General features: G+C 39.9%; 3 protein-coding genes across 3 annotated transcripts; all 3 read left to right on the top strand.

Moving 5' to 3' along the window:
- The first annotated feature begins 1698 nt into the window (after positions 1–1698).
- Positions 1699–12592, top strand: LOC115804873 (galactoside 3(4)-L-fucosyltransferase-like). Its single transcript, XM_030765366.1, has 6 exons — positions 1699–1719; positions 2345–2403; positions 5066–5235; positions 5371–5441; positions 5492–5836; positions 11690–12592. Exons 1-6 carry the CDS (start codon positions 1699–1701, stop codon positions 12590–12592), a joined length of 1569 nt encoding a protein of 522 aa, XP_030621226.1.
- A 4466-nt stretch (positions 12593–17058) lies between these two features.
- Positions 17059–18162, top strand: LOC115804886 (alpha-(1,3)-fucosyltransferase 9-like). Its single transcript, XM_030765377.1, has one exon. The coding sequence runs from the start codon at positions 17059–17061 to the stop codon at positions 18160–18162; it is 1104 nt and encodes a 367-aa protein (XP_030621237.1).
- Positions 18163–24819: 6657 nt separating this feature from the next.
- Positions 24820–26150, top strand: ctu1 (cytosolic thiouridylase subunit 1 homolog (S. pombe)). The gene is made up of 2 exons (XM_030785549.1): positions 24820–25315; positions 25615–26150. The coding sequence occupies exons 1-2, from the start codon at positions 24820–24822 to the stop codon at positions 26148–26150; spliced, it is 1032 nt and encodes a 343-aa protein (XP_030641409.1).
- The last annotated feature ends 15 nt before the right edge of the window (positions 26151–26165 follow it).

A 26165-nucleotide genomic window follows, 5' to 3' on the forward strand; every position in this document is an offset into this window, starting at 1 on the left:
TTACACTGTCCACTTTATATACATAGTCATACTCTAATTAATTAATGTGTAATTGCTTCCATACAGAGACTTTTGATATTTACTGGAAACTTTAGCTTTATCCCCATCTTTAATAACCAAAAGTGTTCCCGAGATGCTCTTGATATAGTTTAGGTCCAAGAAATTATACTGGAAGAGTGCTTGCATATTAACATATTTTTAGTTGATTCAACACTGAATATGCTGTTCAATTTAATGTAATTTGTTCAGCAATGTTTAACATAGTTATGGTCACAAAACCCTTTCAGAATACAGAGTTTGGTACCCCTATAGACCAAGTCAAATTCTAGTATTTCCTCGCTGGTCAAGAAATGTGCAAATCACAGTTTTATTGCAATGGATTATTACCATATGCAGTTCCTTTGTTTTTTATTATTCTTTTTCTTATCACTATAACACAGATATTCTACAATGGACTTTCTGGTTACACAAAAATGTCATACAGCTCTATTAAATTATGAAAGAACAGAGTAATGTTACACATTTAATGTGCTCAAGAAACTGAACCACACCAGCTGAAGGTTGTGGAATACTGTGTAACTGACTGTGAGTTATGATGTTCATTTACTTGATAAATTGTAAGCCATAATGATTCAAAATCAGTAAAAAAAAAAATTAATCTTTTTATTTTAACAACTTTGGTGTTTCTACTATGGGTTTGAGCTGTGCAGCTTTTTTAAAATATGCTGTTCAAATTTTATAATAAAAAAAACAACATGTTTAAAACTGTTTTAAGAATAAATTAAGCAAATCACTTATTAATTCTTCTGAGCAAGAATTTTCTCTCTCACTATGTTCAAACTAGAGTATTTCCAACCACACATACATGCCTTACACATAAGAATAGTGAGTAGATATTATGACGACATATATATTAAAATAGCAGAAAATCAGTGTTTTCAAAAAGTCAATTATGTTAAACCAGATTTATCAAAAACACAATGTGGATACCCCATACACTATTAAGGAAGTGTTACAGCATTGTAACAGAATCTATTCATACTTATCTGGACACTGTAGCAACACAAATGCTAAACACAAGAAGAGCAAAACATATTTTGCTGCAACATTCAAAAAGTTAAGCTAGTGTTTCAAGTGGTGAGTTCTTACCAGATGCAAGAAATTTTTAATTCTATTTGAATTTTAATGGAAAAACTAAATAAAAATATAAATACATAAAATGAATATTCATTTATTCATTTTATCTACTTATGTAGTATTACACATATTTTTTTATGTATGAATAATATAAATGAACAAAGAATTCACTTTTGATTCCTGAGCAATTTTTCCTGACCTCCTTGATGCCAAAAAAAATTTAAACTTCAAATTTGGTGAAGACACAACAGACCGAGAAAGTATGCTTGAATTTTACTTAAAAAAAAAATTCCATGCAACTTTTTGAGGAAACAAGTGAGGTTTCTTTGAACATTTGGTTACAGTTGTGTAGACATTAATACATCAGATTTTTTAACAACTAATGTGAGAGCATCAGGTAACATTATAAGCTGTCATAATGTAATAACTTTTGCATTTATGATATGTGGACACATCTTAGAACATCTCTGATATCATCTGATGACATCTTCTCCCGTTCAATACCACAGTCATTATTACTGTGGCCTTGAACAAGAGAAGACGTCATCAGATGGCATCGAGATGGTATCCAACATTCCGGAGGTGTGTCCACCATGAACGATAACTCCGTCCTCTTGCCGGGTCGGCAGCGGTGGCCAATTCACTGTGCATCTTCTCCTTACTTCCAGTTAAGCTCCTCCCTCTGACTACATGACCAGCCGGAGGCTTTCTGCTGACTATACCAACCTATGAGGAAAACAACCATTTTTCCAGTCATTGTCCTTGCAATCTTGCACCAGATCTTTATCTAATAATCTTTTGCTCGAATACCTCCTTATGTTCCTCTTCTGATTGCAAAGGCAGCTACACAAGATGATCTTCTTTCCATTAGTGGACCACATGACATTCGGTTGTTTGGACCAGAACTGGGAACTGAGATTACCCCCTAAAGTCTAATCCCAGCTAACCACACCAAGATGGTCTTGGTTTTACTAGAATCTGATGGCTTCCCCCCTTGCTTAACAAAGGTGATGTTAGGTGTCGTCTTGCCTTTAGTTTGATGTTTAACTCTCCTGGCCAGTACTTTGTCATGGTGCCATCTTTGTCCCATTTCAGTCGGAGCTGTTTTGAAACTCTAGAGAATATGTGCCATGGTGCCCTTGGTTCCACAGTGCTTGCACAGTGCATCAATTCTCCTCCCCCACTTGTGCAAATTCACTAATGTCAGAGTGACACTTTAGACAGCCTGCAGCAGGAAGGAGATATGAAAGGACCCAGTTTCCAGAGGTCAGCCCATGTTACTTTCCTCTTGGGGAGGTCCACCTAGTCCAGGTTCTCACCAAGTTCTTGCCAAAGGTCATTAGTCTAATATATGCTAAATGTTGTGTGGGCGGTACCGCACTGAATCTCGGCTGATTGGTACTTCAGGGACCGCAGCCATTCAAAGTAGGTAACAACAACAACAAATGTGCCTAGTTGACGAAAACAACAACAGCAGCACATAGAGTAAGGGTGGAAACCACAGGTGGCGACTCATCAAAGGATCAATGAAGTCTCAGTTAAAGGAGTGATCCTGGGCAAGAAGAGGAAACTGATGACTGTGTTTCCATTCCCACAGATTCCAACTAGGCTACCTCGCACGTGGAGCCCTGCCGGCTGAGAAGTCTAGGAGAGGAGTTCTTGCCAGCCACCCAGATATGCAGGGTTTGATACTCCATTGGACCCCCTTAAGACCCACAACATTGTCTGTTCTCCACCTCTTTGCAATAAAGATAATATATTTTGTATGAGAAAGACTGGTTACGATACTACTTGGTGACAGTGGCCTTTATTCAGAATATTACAGGTCCATTGGAGGATTAAAACAGTATCTCAAAGACAAATAAATATAAATATTGATCTTTTTTATTTTACTCATATATACACACACACACACACACACACATATATATATATATATATATATATATATATATAAGGGTAAAATAAAATAGATAAATATTTATAGATTTATCAGAATCAAAATCACCTTTATTTGCCATGGTACATTACATGTACTAGGAACTTTTGTTGGTGTTCTCCGTGCAGTACACAAAATACACAATAAATACGATACAGTGTGCAATACAACAGTGGGTACAAGGCGTCCAATATACAATACAATGCACGATGCCGGACCAGCAATATACGTACTATAGACGATATAATACAATATACAGTACAATGTATGTATATTCATTTAGTTATTTTTGAGATACTATTTTTTATATATATATATATATATATATATATCTCAGGGATTCGCGCTAGGATTTTTTTTCTTGCCAGTGCAGTGTCCGGGAAGAATTTAAGACAAATTTGAAACTTACCGGTCACGTTCCAATGACAGTCTCTGTTACAAACACAAATATAGGCCTAATGTACACCTATGTTGACAAAAGAACGACAACCTCAAATCAGTTTGACTGTTTAATGAACAGTAACGATTAAGCAAAATGAACAGTAACGACTGAGCAAATCCTCAACAAATCAAACGTGCCCAATGCCTTTGCCGCTTGAAATGCTGTAAATATGTTGTTTTGCTGTGAAAACACAAATATCCTGTTTAAGGGATAGCTTTTGTTATAGACACGTTTTGTATGGGCATTGTTAGCGTACATTCTGAGGGTCAAGTTGTTTTTTTGTTTTTTTTTTGTTAAAGGTGTCGGGTGTTAAATATGTACATGAAGTGTCCTCACATGTAAATGTCCAAAAATTTGCTGCTGAACCCATCATTGGCAAGTGGATGGGTCACGTGACACCACATATAACCATCCTTTCGTTGTGATCAATGTGGGTCTTGCACGTCAAACTGTGATTCTGGTTCCCTGAACACTGTAAGAAACGGGGTAAAGTCAGTCAATGGTTGATTACAGCTTTGACATAAAAATGATGTGTTGTTTAGGAATTGTCCACTGTGTGGTTCTTGGCCCTAGCACTCTAGTGTGCAAATGATCTTTGTAAGTCTAATATGACATAATCTCTGGAGGAGAGAGTTTCTATCGAATGTATGGCTTTAGAATTCGTAAAGTGGTTCTGGAACGTCATGGACTGTTGAATAGACATACCATTGCATCAATGTCCCAGTTAGAAATTTAATGTAAGGTATGATACACGCATGTTATTTGAGCCCATTAATAGTTTAGACACACATGTCGCGAGACTTTTCGCGCTGTACCTTCTGAGGAGCGAACACCCTTTGGGGGTAAAAATCCGGTCATTAATTTGCAGCCGAACGTAGAGCCAGCCTGTTTATTGTCAGTTTGCCATAACCTAACCCGAATGGCAGGCAAAAGCAACATTCGTTATCCTTCGATCTAACCTGCCTACGATCTCTGTTTCAATAAAAGGGTCGGTTTCTTCCGTGTGGTTCATGTAAAGTAAACCTACTGTTACAACACAAACATCAATGACCCATTAGATTTTCCAAGAATGTAGGCCTAATTGTGTGATGTTCTAGAAGACTAAGTATTTCCTTATTTGTGAAACCATATTACAATTTGACGTCCCCAAATCCTCCACGTCTCTTCATTTTGACACTCTAGCTGAGAGACTGCTATTACCTCCTGGCACACATATACACAATAACGACTTTTTTTCTTAAAATCTTAGATTTTATTCATTCATTTACTTACTTCAGTTTTTCAGGAGTACTACCGTATAGAATCATGTGTAGTCTTGCATTCTGTGTGTGTGCGTTGCACTTCACTCCACTAGACGGCGACATGGCAGCATTGCATACTGTTAATAAAGTATGTGTTGTGACGAGGAAATATAGAGTGCAAGAAATGTGTCGAGAGGCATTCAATAGGCTGTCCTTTACTTACAAAGTGCAGCTTAGTATTTTTAGTATATTTAACAAAGAATAATGACATTAACTAAATATCACTTTGTCCTCTCACCTCTCCAGTGCTGAAAGAAATTACGATGTGGGTGATAGGAAGTTGCTGGCCATCAAATTAGCTTTGGAGGAGTGGCGACGCTGGCTTGAGGGGGCCCAGCATCCTTTCCTTGTGTGGACGGACCACAAAAACCTCAAATATATTCAGAAGGCCAAACGTCTGAACCCCAGCAGGAAAGGTGGGCCCTCTTCTTAATCATTTTGCCTTTGTGCTCACTTATCGGTTCCAAGAATCAGAAGCCAGATGCTCTGTCCAGACTGTTTCCCTACACAGACCGTGAACACACCCCGGAACCCATTCTCCCAGACTCCAGGATTGTGGCTCCTGTTGGTTGGGGAATTGAGACAGTGGTTTGACAAGCTCAGCAGAGGGAACCTGACCCTGGTAATGGACCTCTGGCTCGTCTGTTTGTCCCTGCCTCTATACGGTTGCAGGTCCTACAATGGTGGCATTCCTCTCGGCTAACCAACCATCCTGGCACCGGCAGGACGTTAGAGTTCCTGAAGAGGTGGCTCTGGTGGCCTGGGATGAACGCTGATGTCCAGTCCTTCATCGCTGCCTGCCCTGTTTGTGCCCAAAATAAAAGTCCTCACACCCCTCCCCATGGTCCTCTCCATCCCCTACCCATCCCCAAAGGCCATTGGTCCCACATCTTCATGGACTTCATTACAGGTCTCCCTCCTCCCTCCAAAACTTCATCTGCCGCTGCAGACGTGTCTGGCGGAGGGTCCGGTCTTCCCTACTCAGGTCTGCACGACGCCACCAATTCCAGGCCAACCGCCGGCACAGGCCCCTTGTATTTATGCTTAAATATAAGCATAAATACAAGATGTAAGTGTCATGTATTTGGGAAGTGTAGTTCTTTTTTTTTGGCCATGTGGTGTCCTCAGTCTTTGTTTTGTGCCTGTTTAGTTCATTATTGATGTATTGTTTTCACCTGTGTCTTGTTCTGTCTGTCTATTTAAGCCTCTTGTTTTCTTCAGTTCTTGGCTCAGTCTTGAGTTGTTACCTAGTGTACAATTCCTGATCAAGCCTTGTAGTAAGCTCTGTGTGTTTTCTTGGATTGTTCTGTGTTGCTGAACCTGTTTTTGGATTTCGATTGTGCCTGCTGTTTTTCTCTGGATTTGTTTACTGGATATCTCTGCTTACTGGTTTTGACGTCTGCCTGGAACTATTTACTGATTTTTGCCTGACTCTCTTGGATACCTCTGCCCTGATTCACCCATTGAAAAGAATCACTTGAACTGTGTTACTTTTGCTTTGCTTTCTGCATTTGGGTCTTGCTCTTGGTGGCACCAGGGTAAGGCACTGGGTTTTCAACCCAGAACTGACGCACTGATGAACTGGAAATTGGTCAGTAGTTTCTCAGGTCATTAAGGGGTGTCTCAAGTCTCATTGACATGGAGTCATTTGTAATAGTGAACTGGCATACTGATTTACTGATGGACTTTTGTCAATAGTACCTCAGGTCTGAGGTGTTTCAAGTCTTTTTGGTCACTAGTTCTCCTGCACTGTCCCACCTTGTTAGCGTAGTCAGTGAATATTTTGAGTCTGAATGAACTGCTCTCCTGAGAACCTATCAATTAGTACGTCAGGACATACACTGTAGTCAATGAGTGAGTGTGGGGAAATGGACAGTGGGAGATGTTTGGAGTGTTTTATCATCTCAGCTATTGTCTAGTTGTCAACATTAACATACTGCTGATACAGTGTTGTGATGGGCTGTTTCATGCACAGACTGGATTGCTAATATCATATCATTTTGCATGTTGTAGTTTTTCTGTGTTTGCAAAGTGGTATGAAAGAACTTTAAGGCTAGTAATTAAGTACACTCAGAGCACCTCAAAATTAGCCGCAAGCTAATCTACCAGCAAAAAGTTTACGAGTGGAGATTTTCAAAATATTAGCTACACATGTCTACTTTATGTTGAGAGAAACAGAAGTTGAGGACTGGGCTGCAATGCAGCGCATCTTCACTGTTTTATTTCTTCTTCTCATTTTGCTGTTGCTGATCATTGAAATTGCTGATCACCTCATAGGATAAACTACATTTGGTTGGTTTCAACTTTACATGGTATTGTTAACTTGAAGGGTAGAAACAGGCAAATGCTCATGTTTTATTAATTGCACCAGGCCAGTCAGTTTATTTTTTTTAATATTCTGTACTATTTGATAATCTGACCTGATACTTCAAAACTGACTCACGGGGGATGCTTTAATGGTTGATTTGCAGTTCTACTAGAGTCACTATGGTTATATCTTTACTTTAACTCAAGTACAATATCTGAATACTTTTTACCAGCCCTGCTGTGATGACAACTATTGGATTTTAACTGTTGTCTTGTTTGATCAAGAAATCAAGGGATTTATGTAATTATATAAATTATAATTATATAAATTTCTAATTATAGTTATGTCATTGGTGGCACAGTGGGTAGCGCTGTCGCCTCACAGCAAGAGGGTTTGATCTCCAAGCTCTGGTTTCCTCCCACAGTCCAAAGACATGCAGGTTAGGCGAATTGGAGGCACTAGATTGCACCTAGGTGTGAGTGTGTTTGTCTGTGTGTCTGCCCTGCAATGGACTGGCAACCTGTCCATGGTGTTTCCCTGCCTTTTGCCCAGTGGGCGCTGAGATCCAGCAACCCCTGCAACTCTAATTGGGATAAGCAGCTTTGAAAGTGAGTGAGTTATATCATTACAGAACTGCTGACAGCAGTTTGACTCTGTTACCAGATTTTATGGGACTACTCACAAAAAATTCATAAAAGCATGTGAAACATTCATAGAGAGAGGTGCTCAGGTTAGGTTCTTAACCTAAGGTGTGTTCAAATTTGACAAACTGAGGCATACATCCCAGGCGAACAAGTTTTCTTTCAACTTTTAAATTTGAACGGTTTTTAGGTCAGCATACTCCGACGACATTAATCCTCTGGGCTACTAATAACAACCAAAATTTGTTTCAAAATTTAAGTACCTAACGCTTTAGCTGTATGTGATGTATTTGAGTTATCCTAAACTGACAACCACAGAGAGCAATACAAATGCTTAGCTTATGCTAAGGATATATGACGATAGCATACAAAAAAGATACTTTCAGAAAAAGAATCAACGCAACTGACAGACAAGTTAACCATTTCAATTGTTGTAAGAAGATTAAAGAAATCGAACACAAAGTATAGTTTCTGGGATAACTCTCATCTGGGCACACATCTCCCTTAGTCCAGCGTCCATGTCTGTTCGCAGAGAACTACCTCCTCAGACTGTTTGCATGTGTTCACAAACGTTCGCAGTGAACTCAAAGCAAACAGAAAACTGTTCAAAAGTGCTCGCAAATGTTTGCCTTTGTTTGCTAATTTGAATGCACCTCAACTTACCAAAAAAGCTGAATCCAAAGAAAATACCATTAGCATTGATTTTTGGATACCACTCCCCAAAATTCCACTGGAAACTGTAATTTTATTACAAATACATCTGTGTTGATCTTGATTAGAAGGCTGAATAGGACTCTGTTTCATGTTCCCCTGTTTGGAAAGAACAAAGGCTAATTTCTCCAGGTGTGTGCTGAGTGGTTAATAGACTACTTTTGCTGCTGTTGCGGTGGATTGTGTGAGATGAAGGTCATGCCGTTGTGTTTAGCATAGAAAATACAATGTTCTGTTCTGCTCCATTGTCCGACTAGCCCACTGGTAAGATTATAAGTTTAGCTAATGATGAACATTTGTAAGTGGTATTCAAAAATTAACATGCCACATCTGTTATGGCTATTGTTCATTTCTTACTGTATCTCATTCTGCTGGGTATGGTAGTAATTTAAAAAAAAATGGTGTGATATGATTAACAATTTTAAAAAAAAAAACACTCAAATGATGGCTTTCTCAGAATGTAATGAGCATTGCAAATGGCTGCATTACAGCATTGCAAATCATTAGTTTCTGAAATTAACCATTTTTTAACCACAGAGCTTGCAAAAACTGCACTTCTGACCCCACGACGTAAACTGTAGTTTGCCTGGGCCTGAAGTAGTCAACATTTAGTTTTGGATACACATTCCCTAAAATTCTCTCTCATTTTTAGAAACTGTAAACACACCTTACAATGCAAACTGTTTACACACCTGCAAATTGTTTATTTTCCTGTATATAGCTTATATTCTTCTTTTTCTTCTTCTTCTTCTTATTATTATTATACTGATACTCCATTATTGCGCCTTATAATGCAAACTGTTTATACACCTGCACCTTTTTTGGACGCTGCATATTTTTTGCAGCACCTTTACAATACAAACTGTTTATACACTTACGAATTCTCTATTTTCCTGTATATAGCTTTTATTATTGTTATTATTATTATTATTATTATATTGATACTCAATCACTCACCCTGTATGCAGCTTTATATTTTTTTTTCTTTCTCTATTTATTTAATTTTTGTGCTGATATTTAGCCTTCCGTTTGCTCTGTTGTCGGAGTTGTTGCAACACCATTTCACTGCTGTTGAACATGTATAATTAAGCTTGTGACAAATAAACTTCTTGAGTCTTGAACCCAGAGGAGGCTTCTCAAATACTACAGGTCAAACACTGTAACCTACCTTTAAAACTTGCAATTGCTACCCGCAAAGTGCTGTCCCCGTAACTCCACCCTCATCATGGTGAGAGATTAAGGCCATAGGCTCTTTACCTTCCTCATGTTCTTTCACCAATGGGTGCACTCTGAGTGGCCCCAGAAAGACAGAGGGACAGCAGAGAAGTGTACTGGAACAGTGCTGTCTAGACTGGACACAAAATTGGATAATATTCGGCTATAAGTATATTACTAATAACAAGTCCATTTGACTGAGCTTTGGAACTTGGCTAACCTGCCCACTCATTTTGACTGTGCACCTGGAGACCTCATTTTGGCTGTGAAATTGAAGACTTCGCTGGCAGTTTTAACTTTTAACTGGGTGAGTCTTTATGCCATACGGATGGCTAAACTTGAACCAGTTAATGGTTAAACTCTCTGTAAAATGAAGTACGATTCTGTAAAATATGTCCTGTTTGTGTACAAGTTCCTCCTCCCATATTAACAGTTAGGGTATTTGTCAAAATTATGTTGAGGGTTATTCCCCAAACACCTGAATGGTCTCTCCAACTTTCCCGAATGAATTTATGGTGGGAGTAACTGACGTTAACTCTAGCTGGTCAGTCAAGTTCATAGTGCATGCTGCATTTTCTTAACACTAGAACCTGGAGGTTGTAATGATGGCTATAAAGATGATTTGATAAAGTTAAATATAACTATAAAGATCAAGGTTCCTCAACAGAACACCCATGGCCATATCTGAAGTCCATGTTTGAGTGTCGTTTTAAAAAAACTTCATCAATAACACGTACATGCACACACGTGCCCACGCCCACGCCCACGCACACACACACACACACACACAGTTCCAGAGCTGTGGCAGAACACTGCCATGCTGTTTTGTGGGTGTGGGGTGGGGTGTTAAAAAAAAATGAAAACAACAGTGGTTGTCCTTTTGTCGATTCAGTTGCTTTGCCGCATATTCCACAAGCTTTTTATTCTTAAGGTTCTCCAAGCAAGTGAGTGCATTCAGTAGGTTGTTTCAGAGTCATTAGGTTCTGTAAACGCATTGTGGCAACAATACAACAATATGTTGACATTAAAAAGAGAATGTACTTTTGAATACTTCAGTATTTTTAAAAGGAAGTACTCCAGTACTTTAACTTTGACTGAACAACTTTCACTTGTATTGGAGTAACATTTGAGCAGGAGTATCTATCCTTTGACTCAAGTACTTTGTCCACCTCTGTGTAAGATTGCAGCAAATCTGACACCCTTTGTCCAGCTGAACACTTTAAATGGTGTCAGGCAGGGGGATTTAGGCATGGGCAACATGGGCAGCTCGGCATCTTCCTGGGGGCAGCACAGGGCGCCCACACAAAAAAAATTCAGAGTGGTGACATTTGCGCGATTGGTATTCTATGGCTCATTTACAGTAACCTTGTCGGAGTGGGCGCCCTCCTAGTTTGTGAGCTAGGTAGGCTACTGCCCAGGGTCTCCCACTCAGAAGTACGAGATGGTGAGGAGGGTGGAGTTCAGTTGACCTCAGGTCTCCCCGCTGGAAGCCTGAGGTAGAGGGAGCAGGGTATCTATCAAATAGTGCACCTCTAACTTTGTACAGTACTGATGCAATTAGTAAAATCAGTCTCAGGCTTCAGCTCTCCAGCTCCGGTGTCTGTGTTTTCAGTTTTGATTGCATCAAATGGGGGATTCACCCAGGGCGCCATATAAGCTAGAACCACCACTGGTGTCAGGTTTGGTCACTGTCAGACGGGTTGGGTTCGTGTTAACTCCATTTTCATCTTCAATTATGATGGCATAGCGTGACTATGCTGAGTGACAGTAGGCAGTTTTAAAGCTCTTCAAAAAGAATGAGAGTAATGTCCTCCCTTATCCACAGAGAGTCTAAGATAATTATAGGGACAAAAAACAAAAGTTCTGTCAGCTCCACTGAAGGCTACTCTGTTGTTTTGCAACTATTGCCATTAAGAGAGGTTTCCATGCAGGAAACAAGATATCATGAACTTTGAACTCTACCAGTATATTTTGCTTGCACAAGACTGACTCTAGCCTCCACCTCAGCGTGAGAAACCCATTGTGTTGTTGTGGTTCTGGCCAGAAAATTTCAGGTTCCAGCTCTCAGAATGCAAAACTCTGTTCAACATTGAAAGCTGTAACTTGACAGATGACAGATCTGTGTACCATAAAGCAGATGCAGTGCTCATATATCACAAATCTATCGCAAGGGATTTGTCCAACCTACCTCCATCGCCACGACCACCCTTTCAAAAATGGGTTTGGTTCCATTTAGAGTCACCTACAAACACACGCAAAATACCTGGGCTTGAGAACCTGTTTAACTTGACTCTGAGCTACAGAAAGGATGCTGACATTTCTGTGCGTTATTATCTGAAAGTAAAAAAGAACCCTGGTGAGGAATTTGTCATACCTAAAAAGGACAAGCTCGTTTGCTGGATCGTAAGCAACAATAATCCAGGCACTGGTACAGGAGTCAGATATAAATTTTATCAAGAGTTTATTAAGCACATTAAAGTAGATCTTTTTGGCAAGCTTTCTGGGAAATTTCTGAAGCATGAAGACTACTATTCCACCATAGCCAGTTGTAAATTCTATCTCTCCTTTGAGAACTCCATTCACAGAGACTACATCACCGAGAAGCTAAATGGACCACTGTCTGTAGGAACTGTTCCTGTGGTGCTGGGTCCTCCCAGAAAAAACTATGAAGACTTTTTCCCAAGTGATGCTTTTATTCATGTCAATGACTTTCCAAATGCAGAAGCACTGGCTAAATATCTCCTTCAGTTGGACAAAGATGAAGCAGCTTACCACAAATACTTTCAATGGCGAAACTATCTGACTGCTGAACCTCACCTGCTGTCGACACAAGAGGGTTTATTTCATATGTTAGCTGTTTGTCAAAGTCTTATAATATTCTCAGGAAACCACAGCTAATTATCTAGAATTTTACTCTCATAAGAACAATCAAGAATTTCACTATTGCAAAACTGTTAAACGTGTGGAGCATTCTGTATGGTGGTATGGTCAGAAGAGACTTACACATAGCCTACAAAGTATGCATAACTGTTTGAGTTTGTACACATTTACAAAACCATCTTTCTAACAAAACCTTTATCCTGTCATCTAATTGGATTGTTCTTCTCCTGGCCATTTATGGTCATTTACTGGTGTCATAAATCTGAGAGTTCAACAGAAAAAACAGAAAGCATTTGTTTTCTTTCAGATATGAGTAAATGGTATACGTTATCTGAGACATGTGAGGTCAAAGTCCCTCTGTGGGTCGGGTATATCTTTGCCTGAGAGATTGTTTTCTTCAGTCAGTCTGTAGCATCTTGACTCAGTCTGGGTGTTTGGATACCATCGTGTGCACAGTGTGCAGGAGAGTCTCCTCCTCTCTTCTCTCTGCTCCTGTTTCACCTGAATTACCATCTGAGCCTGACTTCAATAAAGAAGACTGAAGTAAAAATCCACACAGCCTGGGTTTAGAGATACACATGAGATTTTTCTATTAAATAACATTCAGTTTTTAAAAACAAAACACAGACCGCATTGACGGAGCCTGTTGAGGAGGGAACTGTCCAGTAATATGATACACTTCAGTGTTTTTTCCTGCTCCATCTCCTACTGCTTATAACTTGCAATTGCTACCCGCAAAGTGCTGTCCCTGTAACTCCACCCTCATCATGGTGAGAGATTAAGGCTATAGGCTCTTTACCTTCCTCATGTTCTTTCACCAATGGGTGCACTCTGAGTGGCCCCAGAAAGACAGAGGGACAGCAGAGAAGTGCACTGGAACAGTGCTGTCTAGACTGGACACAAAATTGGATAATATTCGGCTATAAGTATATTACTAATAACAAGTCCTTTGACTGAGCTTTGGAACTTGGCTAACCTGCCCACTCATTTTGACTGTGCACCTGGAGACCTCATTTTGGCTGTGAAATTGAAGACTTCGCTGGCAGTTTTAACTTTTAACTGGGTGAGTCTTTATGCCATACGGATGGCTAAACTTGAACCAGTTAATGGTTAAACTCTCTGTAAAATGAAGTACAATTCTGTAAAACATGTACTGTTTGTGTACAAGTTCCTCCTCCCATATTAACAGTTAGGGTAAAATATTGATCAGATCCTCTTAAACAGAAGAGTCAGTTGATGAATACGAGACTCAAACCGTGCTTAAACATTCTTAAAAATGAACCCTTAGTTTTCAGTAATATCACTGAGAAATGGCCTAAGGGATTTTTGTTTGTAGGTTTATATTTCTGATTTTGGAAGCAAGTGTGATCAGTGAAGGGATCATTAAAGAAATGCACCACCAAACTTCTTCCTTTTTCACTTGGACTGCATTTTCAGTGCGCCTAAAGAGGAGATGATAGATACTATATTAACGACAGGAATGTAAAGGCTAAAAACTTTTCAAGTAATCAAAAAATACTACCCAGGTTGTGAACAAATAAGGTTTAATAATGCAGAACAATTTGGAGTTACCAAATATTTTGATATAATTAATGTAGAATTCTGGGATAGGCATCGCTCTGAAATTTTTGGAATCCTTGACTTTTATTCCAGATCAGACAACCAAAGATTAAGAACCTAGATGAGTGTTCTGATCTCAGAGCATTCGTCTAATAAACAGGTTCTTCAATTTCATTCATGTTAGAAAGTTAGTCTTGACCTCAAACAAAATCTGGATTAAACAAGAACCATTTGCTTTCCAAGCTTCAAGCTCAAAAAAAAAAAAGAAGAAGAGCAAGAAGAAAAGTTAAAGGCTTTTGTGAATATCTCAGCATATCTTCATTTTGTATAGTGTTTAGCCCACGATTATTTTTTAATCATTTTATAGAATAGCATACATTGTTGTGTTTCGAAGAATGCTGAAAAGAATTTTGAAAGTTTTTGGAATAAGTATTGTGGCCATATTTGACAGTATGCTAAAAACTAATTGTGGGTCCCCACTAAGGAAACTGTTCCAAGCGCCAGCCCTGACCAGTTTGGTGCCCTAGGCAAGATTTTAGCTGGTGCCAGTTGCATCACAGCCAGTTCCACACTGTAGGAAATGATATGGTGGAACTACTCAAAATAGGTTAGGCAGCTATATTACACGCAATAATATTAAGCAAATGTATAGTCTTGTTTTTTTTGTTCTGTTTTATTTTTTGTAATTATAATTATTTGAGTCATTTTTAATGTGCTCCAAAATTTGATGTAACTCCAAAATTTGATGTGAAATTTTGACTCCAGGAGTTATTTAAAAGTTAGAATGATTCAATAATCTGGAGTTCATATCACGTAATACAAAAGAGATTTGAAATTAATCAAACTTTTTTAGCTTACATGACTCAAAATTGGATTATGTGTTGTAATAACTCAAAATCTTTTAGTCAGTAGAACTTATAAGGACATGTTAAGTGCACACAATTTAACAGAATTACGTTATTTAAACCTGTTTGTCACATTCACAGAACAAGTGGCGGATAATATTAGTTTTAGAGCTTACTTCAGACAAAACCTTCCACTTTTCTCGCATGATGCATGCTGTCTGCAGTACATAATCAATCATGAAAATGCAAAGGCTTACAACTATTCATTACAAAAAGGGGATGGAAAAGGAAAAGCATTTTATTTGGTTATCACAAGCGGGGCTAACGTTGGCAAACTAGACTACGAGGTCAATAAAAGCGTACATCTGGTTTCTTGAGGCAGACAGTGGATGGTTCGTGCAGCACACTTAAAAGAAAATGTGTATTTGTCAAAATTATGTTGAGGGTTATTCCCCAAACACCTGAATGGTCTCTCCAGCTTTCCCTAATGAATTTAAGGTGGGAGTAACTGACGTTAACTCTAGCTAGTCAGTCAAGTTCATAGTGCATGCTGTATTTTCTTAACACTTGAACCTGGAGGTTGTAATGATGGCTATAAATATGATTTGATAAAGTTAAATATAACTATAGAGATAAACGTTCCTCAACAGAACACCCATGGCCATATCTGAAGTCTATGTTTGAGTGTCGTTTTAAAAAAACTTCATCAATGCCTTCAGAAATTCGCCATAACACGTACATGCACACACGTGCCCACGCCCACGCCCACGCACACACACACACACACACACAGTTCCAGAGCTGTGGCAGAACACTGCCGTGCTGTTTTGTGGGTGTGGGGTGGGGGTGTTAAAAAAAATGAAAACGACAGTGGTTGTCCTTTTGTCGATTCAGTTGCGTTTCTATAGGCTTTGCCGCATATTCCACAAGCTTTTTATTCTTAAGGTTCTCCAAGCAAGTGAGTGCATTCAGTAGGTTGTTTCAGAGTCATTAGGTTCTGTAAATGCATTGTGGCAACAATACAACAATATGTTGACATTAAAAAGAGAATGTACTTTTGAATACTTCAGTATTTTTAAAAGGAAGTACTCAAGCAAGTACTTTGACATCTGGGTAAGATTGCAGTAAATCTGACACCCTTTGTCCAGCTGAACACAGGCAGGGGGATTTAGGCATGGGCAACATGGGCAGCTTGGCATCTTCCTGGGGGCAGCACAGGGCACCCACACAAAAAAAATTCAGAATGGTGACATTTGCACGATTGGTATTCTATGGCTCATTTGCACGTTACATCAATGATGTCATGTCACCGTGTGGGTCAAGTAACCTTGTCGGAGTGGGCGCCCTCCTAGTTTGTGAGCTAGGTAGGCTACTGCCCAAGGTCTCCCACTCAGAAGTACAAGATGGTCAGGAGGGTGGAGTTCAGTTGACCTCAGGTCTCCCCGCTGGAAGCCTGAGGTAGAGGGAGCAGGGTATCTATCAAATAGTGCACCTCTAACTTTGTACAGTACTGATGCAATTAGTAAAATCAGTCTCAGGCTCCAGCTCTCCAGCTCCGGTGTCTGTGTTTTCAGTTTTGATTGCATCAAATGGGGGATTCACCCAGGGCGCCATATAAGCTAGAACCACCACTGGTGTCAGGTTTGGTCACTGTCAGACGGGTTGGGTTCGTGTTAACTCCATTTTCATCTTCAATTATGATGGCATTGCCTGACGATGCTGAGTGACAGTAGGCAGTTTTAAAGCTCTTCAAAAAGAATGAGAGTAATGTCCTCCCTTATCCACAGAGAGTCTAAGATAATTATAGGGACAAAAAAAACAAAAGTTCTGTCAGCTCCACTGAAGGCTACTCTGTTATTTTGCAACTATTGCCATTAAGAGAGGTTTCCATGCAGGAAACAAGAAATCATGAACTTTGAACTACCAGTATATTTTGCTAGCACAAGACTGAATCTTGCAAACCTGAACATTGCAAGAGGTTTGATTTATGATCTCATTGTTCTTATTTTTGTAGGGGATAAAATGACAGCGCCGTTTCGAAAATCTTTGAATTGCCCTTTAATCGTACTGCTTCTGGGGATGGGGGCTTTGATACTGATGTTCATTTATCTTCAGCAAACCTCTCCTGACTACTGCCCACCCAGACCACCTCCACCTATTCAGCAAGAGACAAAGAAATGTATGCCATGTGAGACCAACAGCACTCCTACGTGTCCAGTGCCAACACCAGTGCCAACACCAGTGCCAACACCTCCACCACAGCGTGAGAAACCTATTGTGCTGTTGTGGTTCTGGCCAGAAAACTTCAGGTTCCAGCTCTCAGAATGCAAAACTCTGTTCAACATTGAAAGCTGTAACTTGACAGATGACAGATCTGTGTACCCTAAAGCAGATGCAGTGCTCATATATCACAAATCTATCGCAAGGGATCTCTCCAACCTACCTCCATCGCCACGACCACCCTTTCAAAAATGGGTGTGGTTCCATTTAGAGTCACCTACAAACACACGCAAAATACCTGGGCTTGAGAACCTGTTTAACTTGACTCTGAGCTACAGAAAGGATGCTGACATTTCTGTACGTTATTATCTGAAAGTAAAAAAGAACCCTGGTGAGGAATTTGTCATACCTAAAAAGGACAAGCTCGTTTGCTGGATCGTAAGCAACAATAATCCAGGCACTGGTACAGGAGTCAGATATAAATTTTATCAAGAGTTTATTAAGCACATTAAAGTAGATCTTTTTGGCAAGCTTTCTGGGAAATTTCTGAGGCATGAAGACTACTATTCCACCATAGCCAGTTGTAAATTCTATCTCTCCTTTGAGAACTCCATTCACAGAGACTACATCACCGAGAAGCTAAATGGACCACTGTCTGTAGGAACTGTTCCTGTGGTGCTGGGTCCTCCCAGAAAAAACTATGAAGACTTTTTCCCAAGTGATGCTTTTATTCATGTCAATGACTTTCCAAATGCAGAAGCACTGGCTAAATATCTCCTTCAGCTGGACAAAGATGAAGCAGCTTACCGCAAATACTTTCAATGGCGAAACTATCTGACTGCTGAACCTCACCTGCTGTCGACACAAGAATTCGTCCTACCAATTTGTTCTGCATGTGAACACATAAATAGTCATAGAGAATATAAAGTGGCTCATGAAATCTACAACTGGTATTTTTCATGATGGCTGAGCAAAGTATTGCCAACTGTTTGCTCTTAACTGTTGAATGTCATAGTTTATTTTTCAAAGGGCACTCAAAACGTGTAACATTACAATTTCAGTTTGCTTTTTGGAAATAATTTCTGTTATCAAAGGATTAAGTATACAAGGCTTACATACTATGGGGTTTTTAAAATCTAACTGATGGTCTTTGACAATGAGGGATAATTTGGTTAAAAAGAGATCATGTCGAGGTGCTGAAATTACAGGGTTAAAACGTGTTATTTATGCTTATATTAATTATGCTTATATTAATTATGCTTTCTTAAGAAATGGCTGCTTATGTGTGCAATTCGGGCTGCTTTGTATTTTCATTAAACTTCAATATTTTACACTGTCCACTTTATATACATAGTCATACTCTAATTAATCAATGTGTAATTGCTTCCATACAGAGACTTTTGATACATACTGGAAACATTAGTTTTATCCCCATCTTTAATAACCAAAAGTGTTCCCGAGATGCTCTTGATATAGTTTAGGTCCAAGAAATTATACTGGAAGAGTGCTTGCATATTTTTACATATTTTTAGTTGATTCAACACTGAATATGCTGTTCAATTTAATGTAATTTGTTCAGCAATGTTTAACATAGTTATGGTCACAAAACCCTTTCAGAGTACAGAGTTGGTCTATGGTACTCCTATAGACCAAGCCAAATTTTAGTATTTCTTCGCTGGTCAAGAAATGTGCAAATCACAGTTTTATTGCAATGGATTATTACCATATGCAGTTCCTTTGTTTTTTATTATTCTTTTTCTTATCACTATAACACAGATATTCTACAATGGACTTTTGGTTACACAAAAATGTCATACAGCTCTATTAAATTATGAAAGAACAGAGTAATGTTACACATTTAATGTGTCCAAGAAACTGAACCATACCAACTGAAGGCTGTGGAATACTGTGTAACTGACTGTGAGTTATGATGCTCATTTACTTAATAAATTGTAAAGCTGTAATGATTCAAAATCAGTAAAAAAAAATTAATCTTTTTACTTTAACAACTTTGGTGTTTCGACAACGGGTTTGGGCTGTGCATATTTTTTTTAAATATGCTGTTCAAATAGTATAATAAAAAAAACAACATGTTTAAAACTGTTTTAAGAATAAATTATAAGGGAATCACTTATTAATTCTTCTGAGCAAGAATTTTCTCTCTCACTATGTTCAAACTAGAGTATTTCCAACCACACATACATGCCTTACACATAAGAATAGTGAGTAGATATTATAACGACATATATATTAAAATAGCAGAAAATCAATGTTTTCAAAAAGTCAATTATGTTAAACCAGATTTATCAAAAAGACAATGTGGATACCCCATACACTATTAAGGAGGTGTTACAGCATTGTAACAGAATCTATTCATACTTATGTGGACATTGTAGCAACACAAATGCTAAACACAAGAAGATCAAAACATATTTTGCTGCAACATTCAAAAAGTCCAGCTAGTGTTTCAAGTGGTGAGTTCTTACCAGATGCATAGAAAGTTTGCATTCTATTAAATTTAATGGAAAAGTAAATAAAAACATCAATAACTAAAATGAATATTCATTTATTCATTTTATCTACTTATGTATTATTACACATATTTATTTAGGTATGAACAATATAAATGAATAAAGAATTCACTTTTGATTCCTGAGCAATTTTTCCTGACCTCCTTGATGCCAAAAAAAATTTAAACTTCAAATTTGGTGAAGTCACAACAGACCGAGAAAGTATGCTTGAATTTTACTTTAAAAAAAAATTCCATGCAACTTTTTGAGAAAACAAGTGAGGTTTCTTTGAACATTTGGTTACAGTTGTGTAGACATTAACACATCAGATTTTTTAACAACTAATGTGAGAGCATCAGGTAACATTATAAGCTGTCATAATGTAATAACTTTTGCATTTATGATATGTGGACACATCTTAGAACATCTCTGATATCATCTGATGACATCTTCTCCTGTTCAATACCACAGTCATTATTACTGTGGCCTTGAACAAGAGAAGACGTCATCAGATGGCATCAAGATGGTATCCAACATTACGGAGGTGTGTCCACCATGAACGATAACTCCGTCCTCTTGCCGGGTCGGCAGCGGTGGCCAATTCACTGTGCATCTTCTCCTAACTTCCAGTTAAGCTCCTCCCTCTGACTACATGACCAGCCGGAGGCTTTCTGCTGACTATACCAACTTATGAGGAAAACAACCATTTTTCCAGTCATTGTCCTTGCAATCTTGCACCAGATCTTTATCTAATAATCTTTTGCTCGAATACCTCCTTATGTTCCTCTTCTGATTGCAAAGGCAGCTACACAAGATGATCTTCTTTCCATTAGTGGACCAGATGACGTTCGGTTGTTTGGACCAGAACTGGGAACTGAGGTTACCCCCTAAAGTCTAATTCCAGCTAACTGTACCAAGATGGTCTTGGTTTTACTAGAATCTGATGGCTTCCCCCCTTGTTTAACAAAGGTGATGTTAGGTGTCGTTTTGCCTTTAGTTTGATGTTTAACTCTCGTGGCCAGTACTTTGTCATGGTGCTATCTCTGTCCCACTTCAGTCGGAGCTGTTTTGAAACTCTAGAGAATATGTGCCATGGTGCCCTTGGTTCCACAGAGCTTGCACAGTGCATCAATTCTCCTCCCTCACTCGTGCAAATTCACTAATGTCAGAGTGACACTTTAGACAGCCTGCAGCAGGAAGGAGATATGAAAGGACCCAGTTTCCAGAGGTCAGCCCATGTTACTTTCCTCTTGGGGAGGTCCACCTAGTCCAGGTTCTCACGAAGTTCTTGCCAAAGGTCATTATTCCAATATATGCTGAATGTTGTAGGGGCTGCAACTTGGTGGATCGGCACCGCACCGAACCGTGGCTGATTGGTACTTCAGGGACCGCAGCCATTCAAAGTAGGTAACAACAACAACAAATGTGCCTAGTTGACGATAACAACAACAGCAGCACATGGAGTAAGGGTGGAAACTACAGCTGGCAACTCATCAAAGGATCAATGAAGTCTCAGTTAAAGGAGTGATCCTGGGCAAGAAGAGGAAACTGATGAGTGTGTTTCCATTCCCACAGATTCCAACTAGGCTACCTCGCACGTGGAGCCCTGCCGGCTGAGAAGTCTAGAAGAGGAGTTCTTGCCAGCCACCCAGATGTGCAGGGTTTGATACTCCATTGGGCCCCCTTAAGACCCACAACATTGTCTGTTCTCCACCACTTTGCAATAAGGATAATATATTTTGTATGGGAAAGACTGGTTACGATACTACTTGGTGACAGTGGCCTTTATTCAGAATATTACAGGTCCAGTGGAAGAGCCTGTGTTATCCACATCTTGCAGGTGTCTCACTGGAACCCAAACAAGCATGGAACAGTAGTCAGCTACCTCAGATGACTGCCTCAAATGCAGAGTAGAAGAGTCTGTCTTCTCAGTCAGGATCCAGTCTCTAGTTCATATAAATCAGCTGCAGCTGATGAACCTGGCAGGTGTTTTTCTGAATATTTTTTGGTTTTTCCATCTTCAGGTAGTTGATTTAGTGTAGCCTTCTGTGACAACTGCGTCTCCGGAAGTATCAGCGCCTTGCCGGATTACAGCCGAGCTGCACCGTTTCAGCACTGCCGCCTGGGACGGCAACCACTCAGCTGAAGGATCGACCACAACAAAAGCACATGGAGAGCCCAACAATCAGAGGCACAGGAAGTCAAGAAGAGAAAACTCCAAGGAAGCTCGGACAGCAGTTTATCAAAGAGAACACCTGTCCATAGTACCACACATTGTGGATAAGCACTACTGATCTGCAAAAAAGATTTAAAAGTTACAGTGCCATAGTGACTTAAGTACAGGGAGTGGACATAATAACAGAAACATTCAACAATATATCATTACCAAGTAGGCCTACATAATAAGAACTAGGGTCACCTGTTGCCTCCAGAAGTGCACTTGTGACCGAAAGGTCGCCAGTTAAATTCACAGAAGCAGCAGGACACATACATGGCTGAAGTATCCTTGAGCAAGGCACTTAACCCCCAACTGCTCCCTGGGCACTGCGGTCTGTGATGCGGCTGCCCGCTGATCCAGGTATGTGTGTCCTCACTGCTCAATTCTCCTAGTTGTGTGTGTTCACTGCTCAAATGGGTTAAATGCAGTGTCCGAATTTCCCCTCGAGGATTAAAACAGTATCTCAAAGACAAATAAATATAAATATTGATCTTTTTTATTTTACTCTAATATATATATATATATATATTTATAGATTTATCAGAATCAGAATCACCTTTATTTGCCATGGTACATTACATGTACTAGGAATTTTTCTTGGTGTTCTCCGTGTAGTACACGAAATACATATGTATGTATGTATGTATGTATATGTATTTATCAGGGTTTCGCGCTAGGATTTTTTTTCTTTTTTTTTTTTTTGCTAGTGCAGTGTCCGGGAAGAATTTAAGACAAATTTGAAACTTACCGGTCACGTTCCAATGACAGTCTCTGTTACAAACACAAATATAGGCCTAATGTACACCCAGGTTGACAAAAGAGCGACAACAACCTCAGATCAGTTTGACTGTTTAATGAACAGCAACGATTAAACAAAACGAACAGTAACGACTGAGGAAAATCTCAACAAAACGTGCCCAATGCCTTTGCCGCTTGAAATGCTGTAAATATGTTGTTTTGCTGTGAAAACACAAATATCCTGTTTAAGGGATAGCCTTTGTTATAGACACGTTTTGTATGGGCATTGTTACCGTACATTTTGAGGGTCAAGTTGTTTTTTGGGGTTTTTTGTTAAAGGTGTAAGGTGTTAAATATGTGCGCAAAGTGTCCTCACATGTAAATGTCCAAAAATTTGCTGCTGAACCCATCATTAGCAAGTGGATGGGTCACATGACACCACATATAACCATCCTTTCGTTCTGATCAGTGTGGGGCTTGTACTTCAAACTGGGATGCGATTCTGGTTCCCTGAACACTTTAAGAATGGGGTAAAGTCAGTCAATGGTTGATTACAGCTTTGACATAAAAATGATGTGTTGTTTAGGAATTGTCCACTGTGTGGTTCTTGGCCCTAGCACTCTAGTGTGCAAATGATCTTTGTAAGTCTAATATGACATAATCTCTGGAGGAGAGAGTTTCTATCGAATGTATGGCTTTAGAATTCGTAAAGTGGTTCTGGAACGTCATGGACTGTTGAATAGACATACCGTTGCATCAATATCCCAGTTAGAAATTTAATGTAAGGTATGATACACATGTGTTATTTGGGCCCATTAATAGTTTAGACACACATGTCGCGAGACTTTTCCCGCTGTACCTTCTGAGGAGCGAACGCTCTTTGAGGGTAAAAATCTGGTCATTAATTTGCAGCCGAACGTAGAGCCAGCCTGTTTATTGTCAGTTTGCCATAACCTAACCCGAATGGCAGGCAAAAGCAACATTCGTTATCCTTCGATCTAACCTGCCTACGATCTCTGTTTCAATAAAAGGGTCGGTTTCTTCCGTGTGGTTCGTGTAAAGTAAACCTACTGTTACAACACAAACATCAATGACCCATTAGATTTTCCAAGAATGTAGGCCTAATTGCGTGATGTTCTAGAAGACCAAGTATTTCCTTATTTGTGAAACCATATTACAATTTGACGTCCCCAAATCCTCCACGTCTCTTCATTTTGACACTCTAGCTGAGAGACTGCTATTACTTCCTGGCACACATATACACAATAACGACTTTTTTTCTTAAAATCTTAGATTTTATTCATTCATTTACTTACTTCAGTTTTTTCAGGAGTACTACCGTATAGAATCATGTGTAGTCTTGCATTGTAACTCTGTGTGTGTGCGTTGCACTCCACTACACTAGACGGCGACACGGTGGCACTGCATACTGTTGATAAAGTATGTGTTGTGATGAGGAAATATAGAGTGTAAGAAACGTGTCGAGAGACATTCAATAGGCTGTCCTTTACTTACAAAGTACAGATTAGTATTTTTAGTATATGTAACAAATAATAATGACATTAACTAAATATCACTTTCTTTTTGTAATAGTAAGTCACGGACTAACCTCGACAAGCTAGATCTCTCTTTTAGGTAACCTTTGCCTACAAATGGAAAAGCATGTGGAGAAGTAAACTAATGTTTGCCTGTTTGAACTTTACGATACATATTAACTCGCTCTGCCTAAAGCGATATATTCGTACCAGTATAAAGTTGTATCGCAGTATAACATCCCCTTTGTCTAGCACAGTCGTACAAGAATGTTGTAGATGTGTTTTGATTAAGCTTATGTTAACGTTAGCTTAGCAAGTTAGCAGCGGATAGCATGGCAAGCTATATTTAGGGTATTTGTTTAGAAGAAACTTTCTCTGCAAGACAAACAGCTAAAATGTGCACGTTACTGTAAATGCTGAATGCCCAGTTTTGTTGTTAGTAAATGTCAACTTATCATTTATGAAGTAGCTTTCCTCTTTGTAACTGAAGCCTAAATGACAACCGCTTCTTGCTTAAATAGTTGTCGTACCTGGCAGTTGATGTACCACTTCATTTTCTCGTCTCGTTTTACTTTGCCTCAGGTCACGGGATACGTTCTGCATTCATCTTTCAGCAGTCATGCCTGTCCAGTGTAGCAGCTGTACTAAAAAGCGAGCAGTTCTCAAACGTCCTAAAACTGGCCACTCACTATGCAAGGACTGCTTCTTCTGGGCATTCGAAGAAGAAGTTCACCAGACCATCGTATCCGCCCGTCTCTTCAATCGCGGAGAGACAGTGGGCATAGGGGCGTCAGGTGGAAAAGACTCTACCGTGTTAGCCCATGTTTTGAAAGTTCTTAACGAGCGTTATGACTATGGACTCAAACTGCTACTGCTCTCAGTTGATGAGGGAATCACAGGTTATAGGGATGATTCCTTGGAGACTGTCAAAAGAAATCAGCAACAGTATGAGCTACCACTGAAAATTGTATCTTATGAGGAACTCTATGGTTGGACCATGGATGCTATAGTGAAGCAGGTGGGATTAAAGAATAACTGTACGTTCTGTGGAGTCTTCCGCAGACAGGCATTGGACAGAGGGGCCATGATGCTAAAGGTGGACAAAATATGCACAGGTAGGCAGCCTAGAAAGTAGCTTAATTGTGGCTCAGGTTCACATCTCTGTTCTATGAATCTGCTACGTAGTGTGCTTTTTATGTCTCACAGTTTCAAATACTATTACTACTACAGGTTTAATGTTTTGCCCCGCTAGACTCTTGTGATGCATGTATTTATACCACATTGCGTCAAGCTTCAGAGGTCTGGTTACAATGGAGTGGCTGCTTCCTTTTGCGTTCTGTCTTTTTTTGTTGTTGTTTTTTTCTTTGTGTCGCTCAGACGATTTCACCTTTGCCCTCTTTGCGCGTGCTCTAAGGTCACAACGCGGACGACGTGGCGGAGACGGTGCTGATGAACGTGCTGCGGGGCGACATCGCCCGCCTGCGCCGTTGCACGGCCATCAGCACGGCGAGCGAGGGGGAGGGCGCCATCCCGAGGTGCAAACCCCTCAAGTACACTTACGAGAAGGAGATTGTGCTTTACGCCTACTTCAAAAAGCTCGACTACTTCTCCACCGAATGCATCTACTCGCCCAACGCCTACCGCGGCCACGCCAGAACTTTCCTGAAGGACCTGGAGTCCGTTCGCCCCAGCGCCATCGTGGACGTCATCCACTCGGGCGAGACGCTGTCGGTGAAGGAGGGCGTGAAAATGCCGGTGCAGGGCACTTGCTCGCGGTGCGGCTACATCTCCAGCCAGGCCCTGTGTAAATCCTGCGTGCTTCTGGAAGGCTTAAACCGAGGTTTGCCGCGCCTTGGGATAGGCAAGCACCACCGGCTTCACGGCAAAATCTTGGCCCAGCAGCCGCTCACCCAACAGGAAGAGAGGAAGCTGAAGGCTATAGACTTTTGAAGGGGGGGTGGGGGG

This window comes from Chanos chanos, chromosome 1 (genome assembly GCF_902362185.1).
Source record: "Chanos chanos chromosome 1, fChaCha1.1, whole genome shotgun sequence".
In the NCBI taxonomy this organism is placed as follows: domain Eukaryota; kingdom Metazoa; phylum Chordata; class Actinopteri; order Gonorynchiformes; family Chanidae; genus Chanos; species Chanos chanos.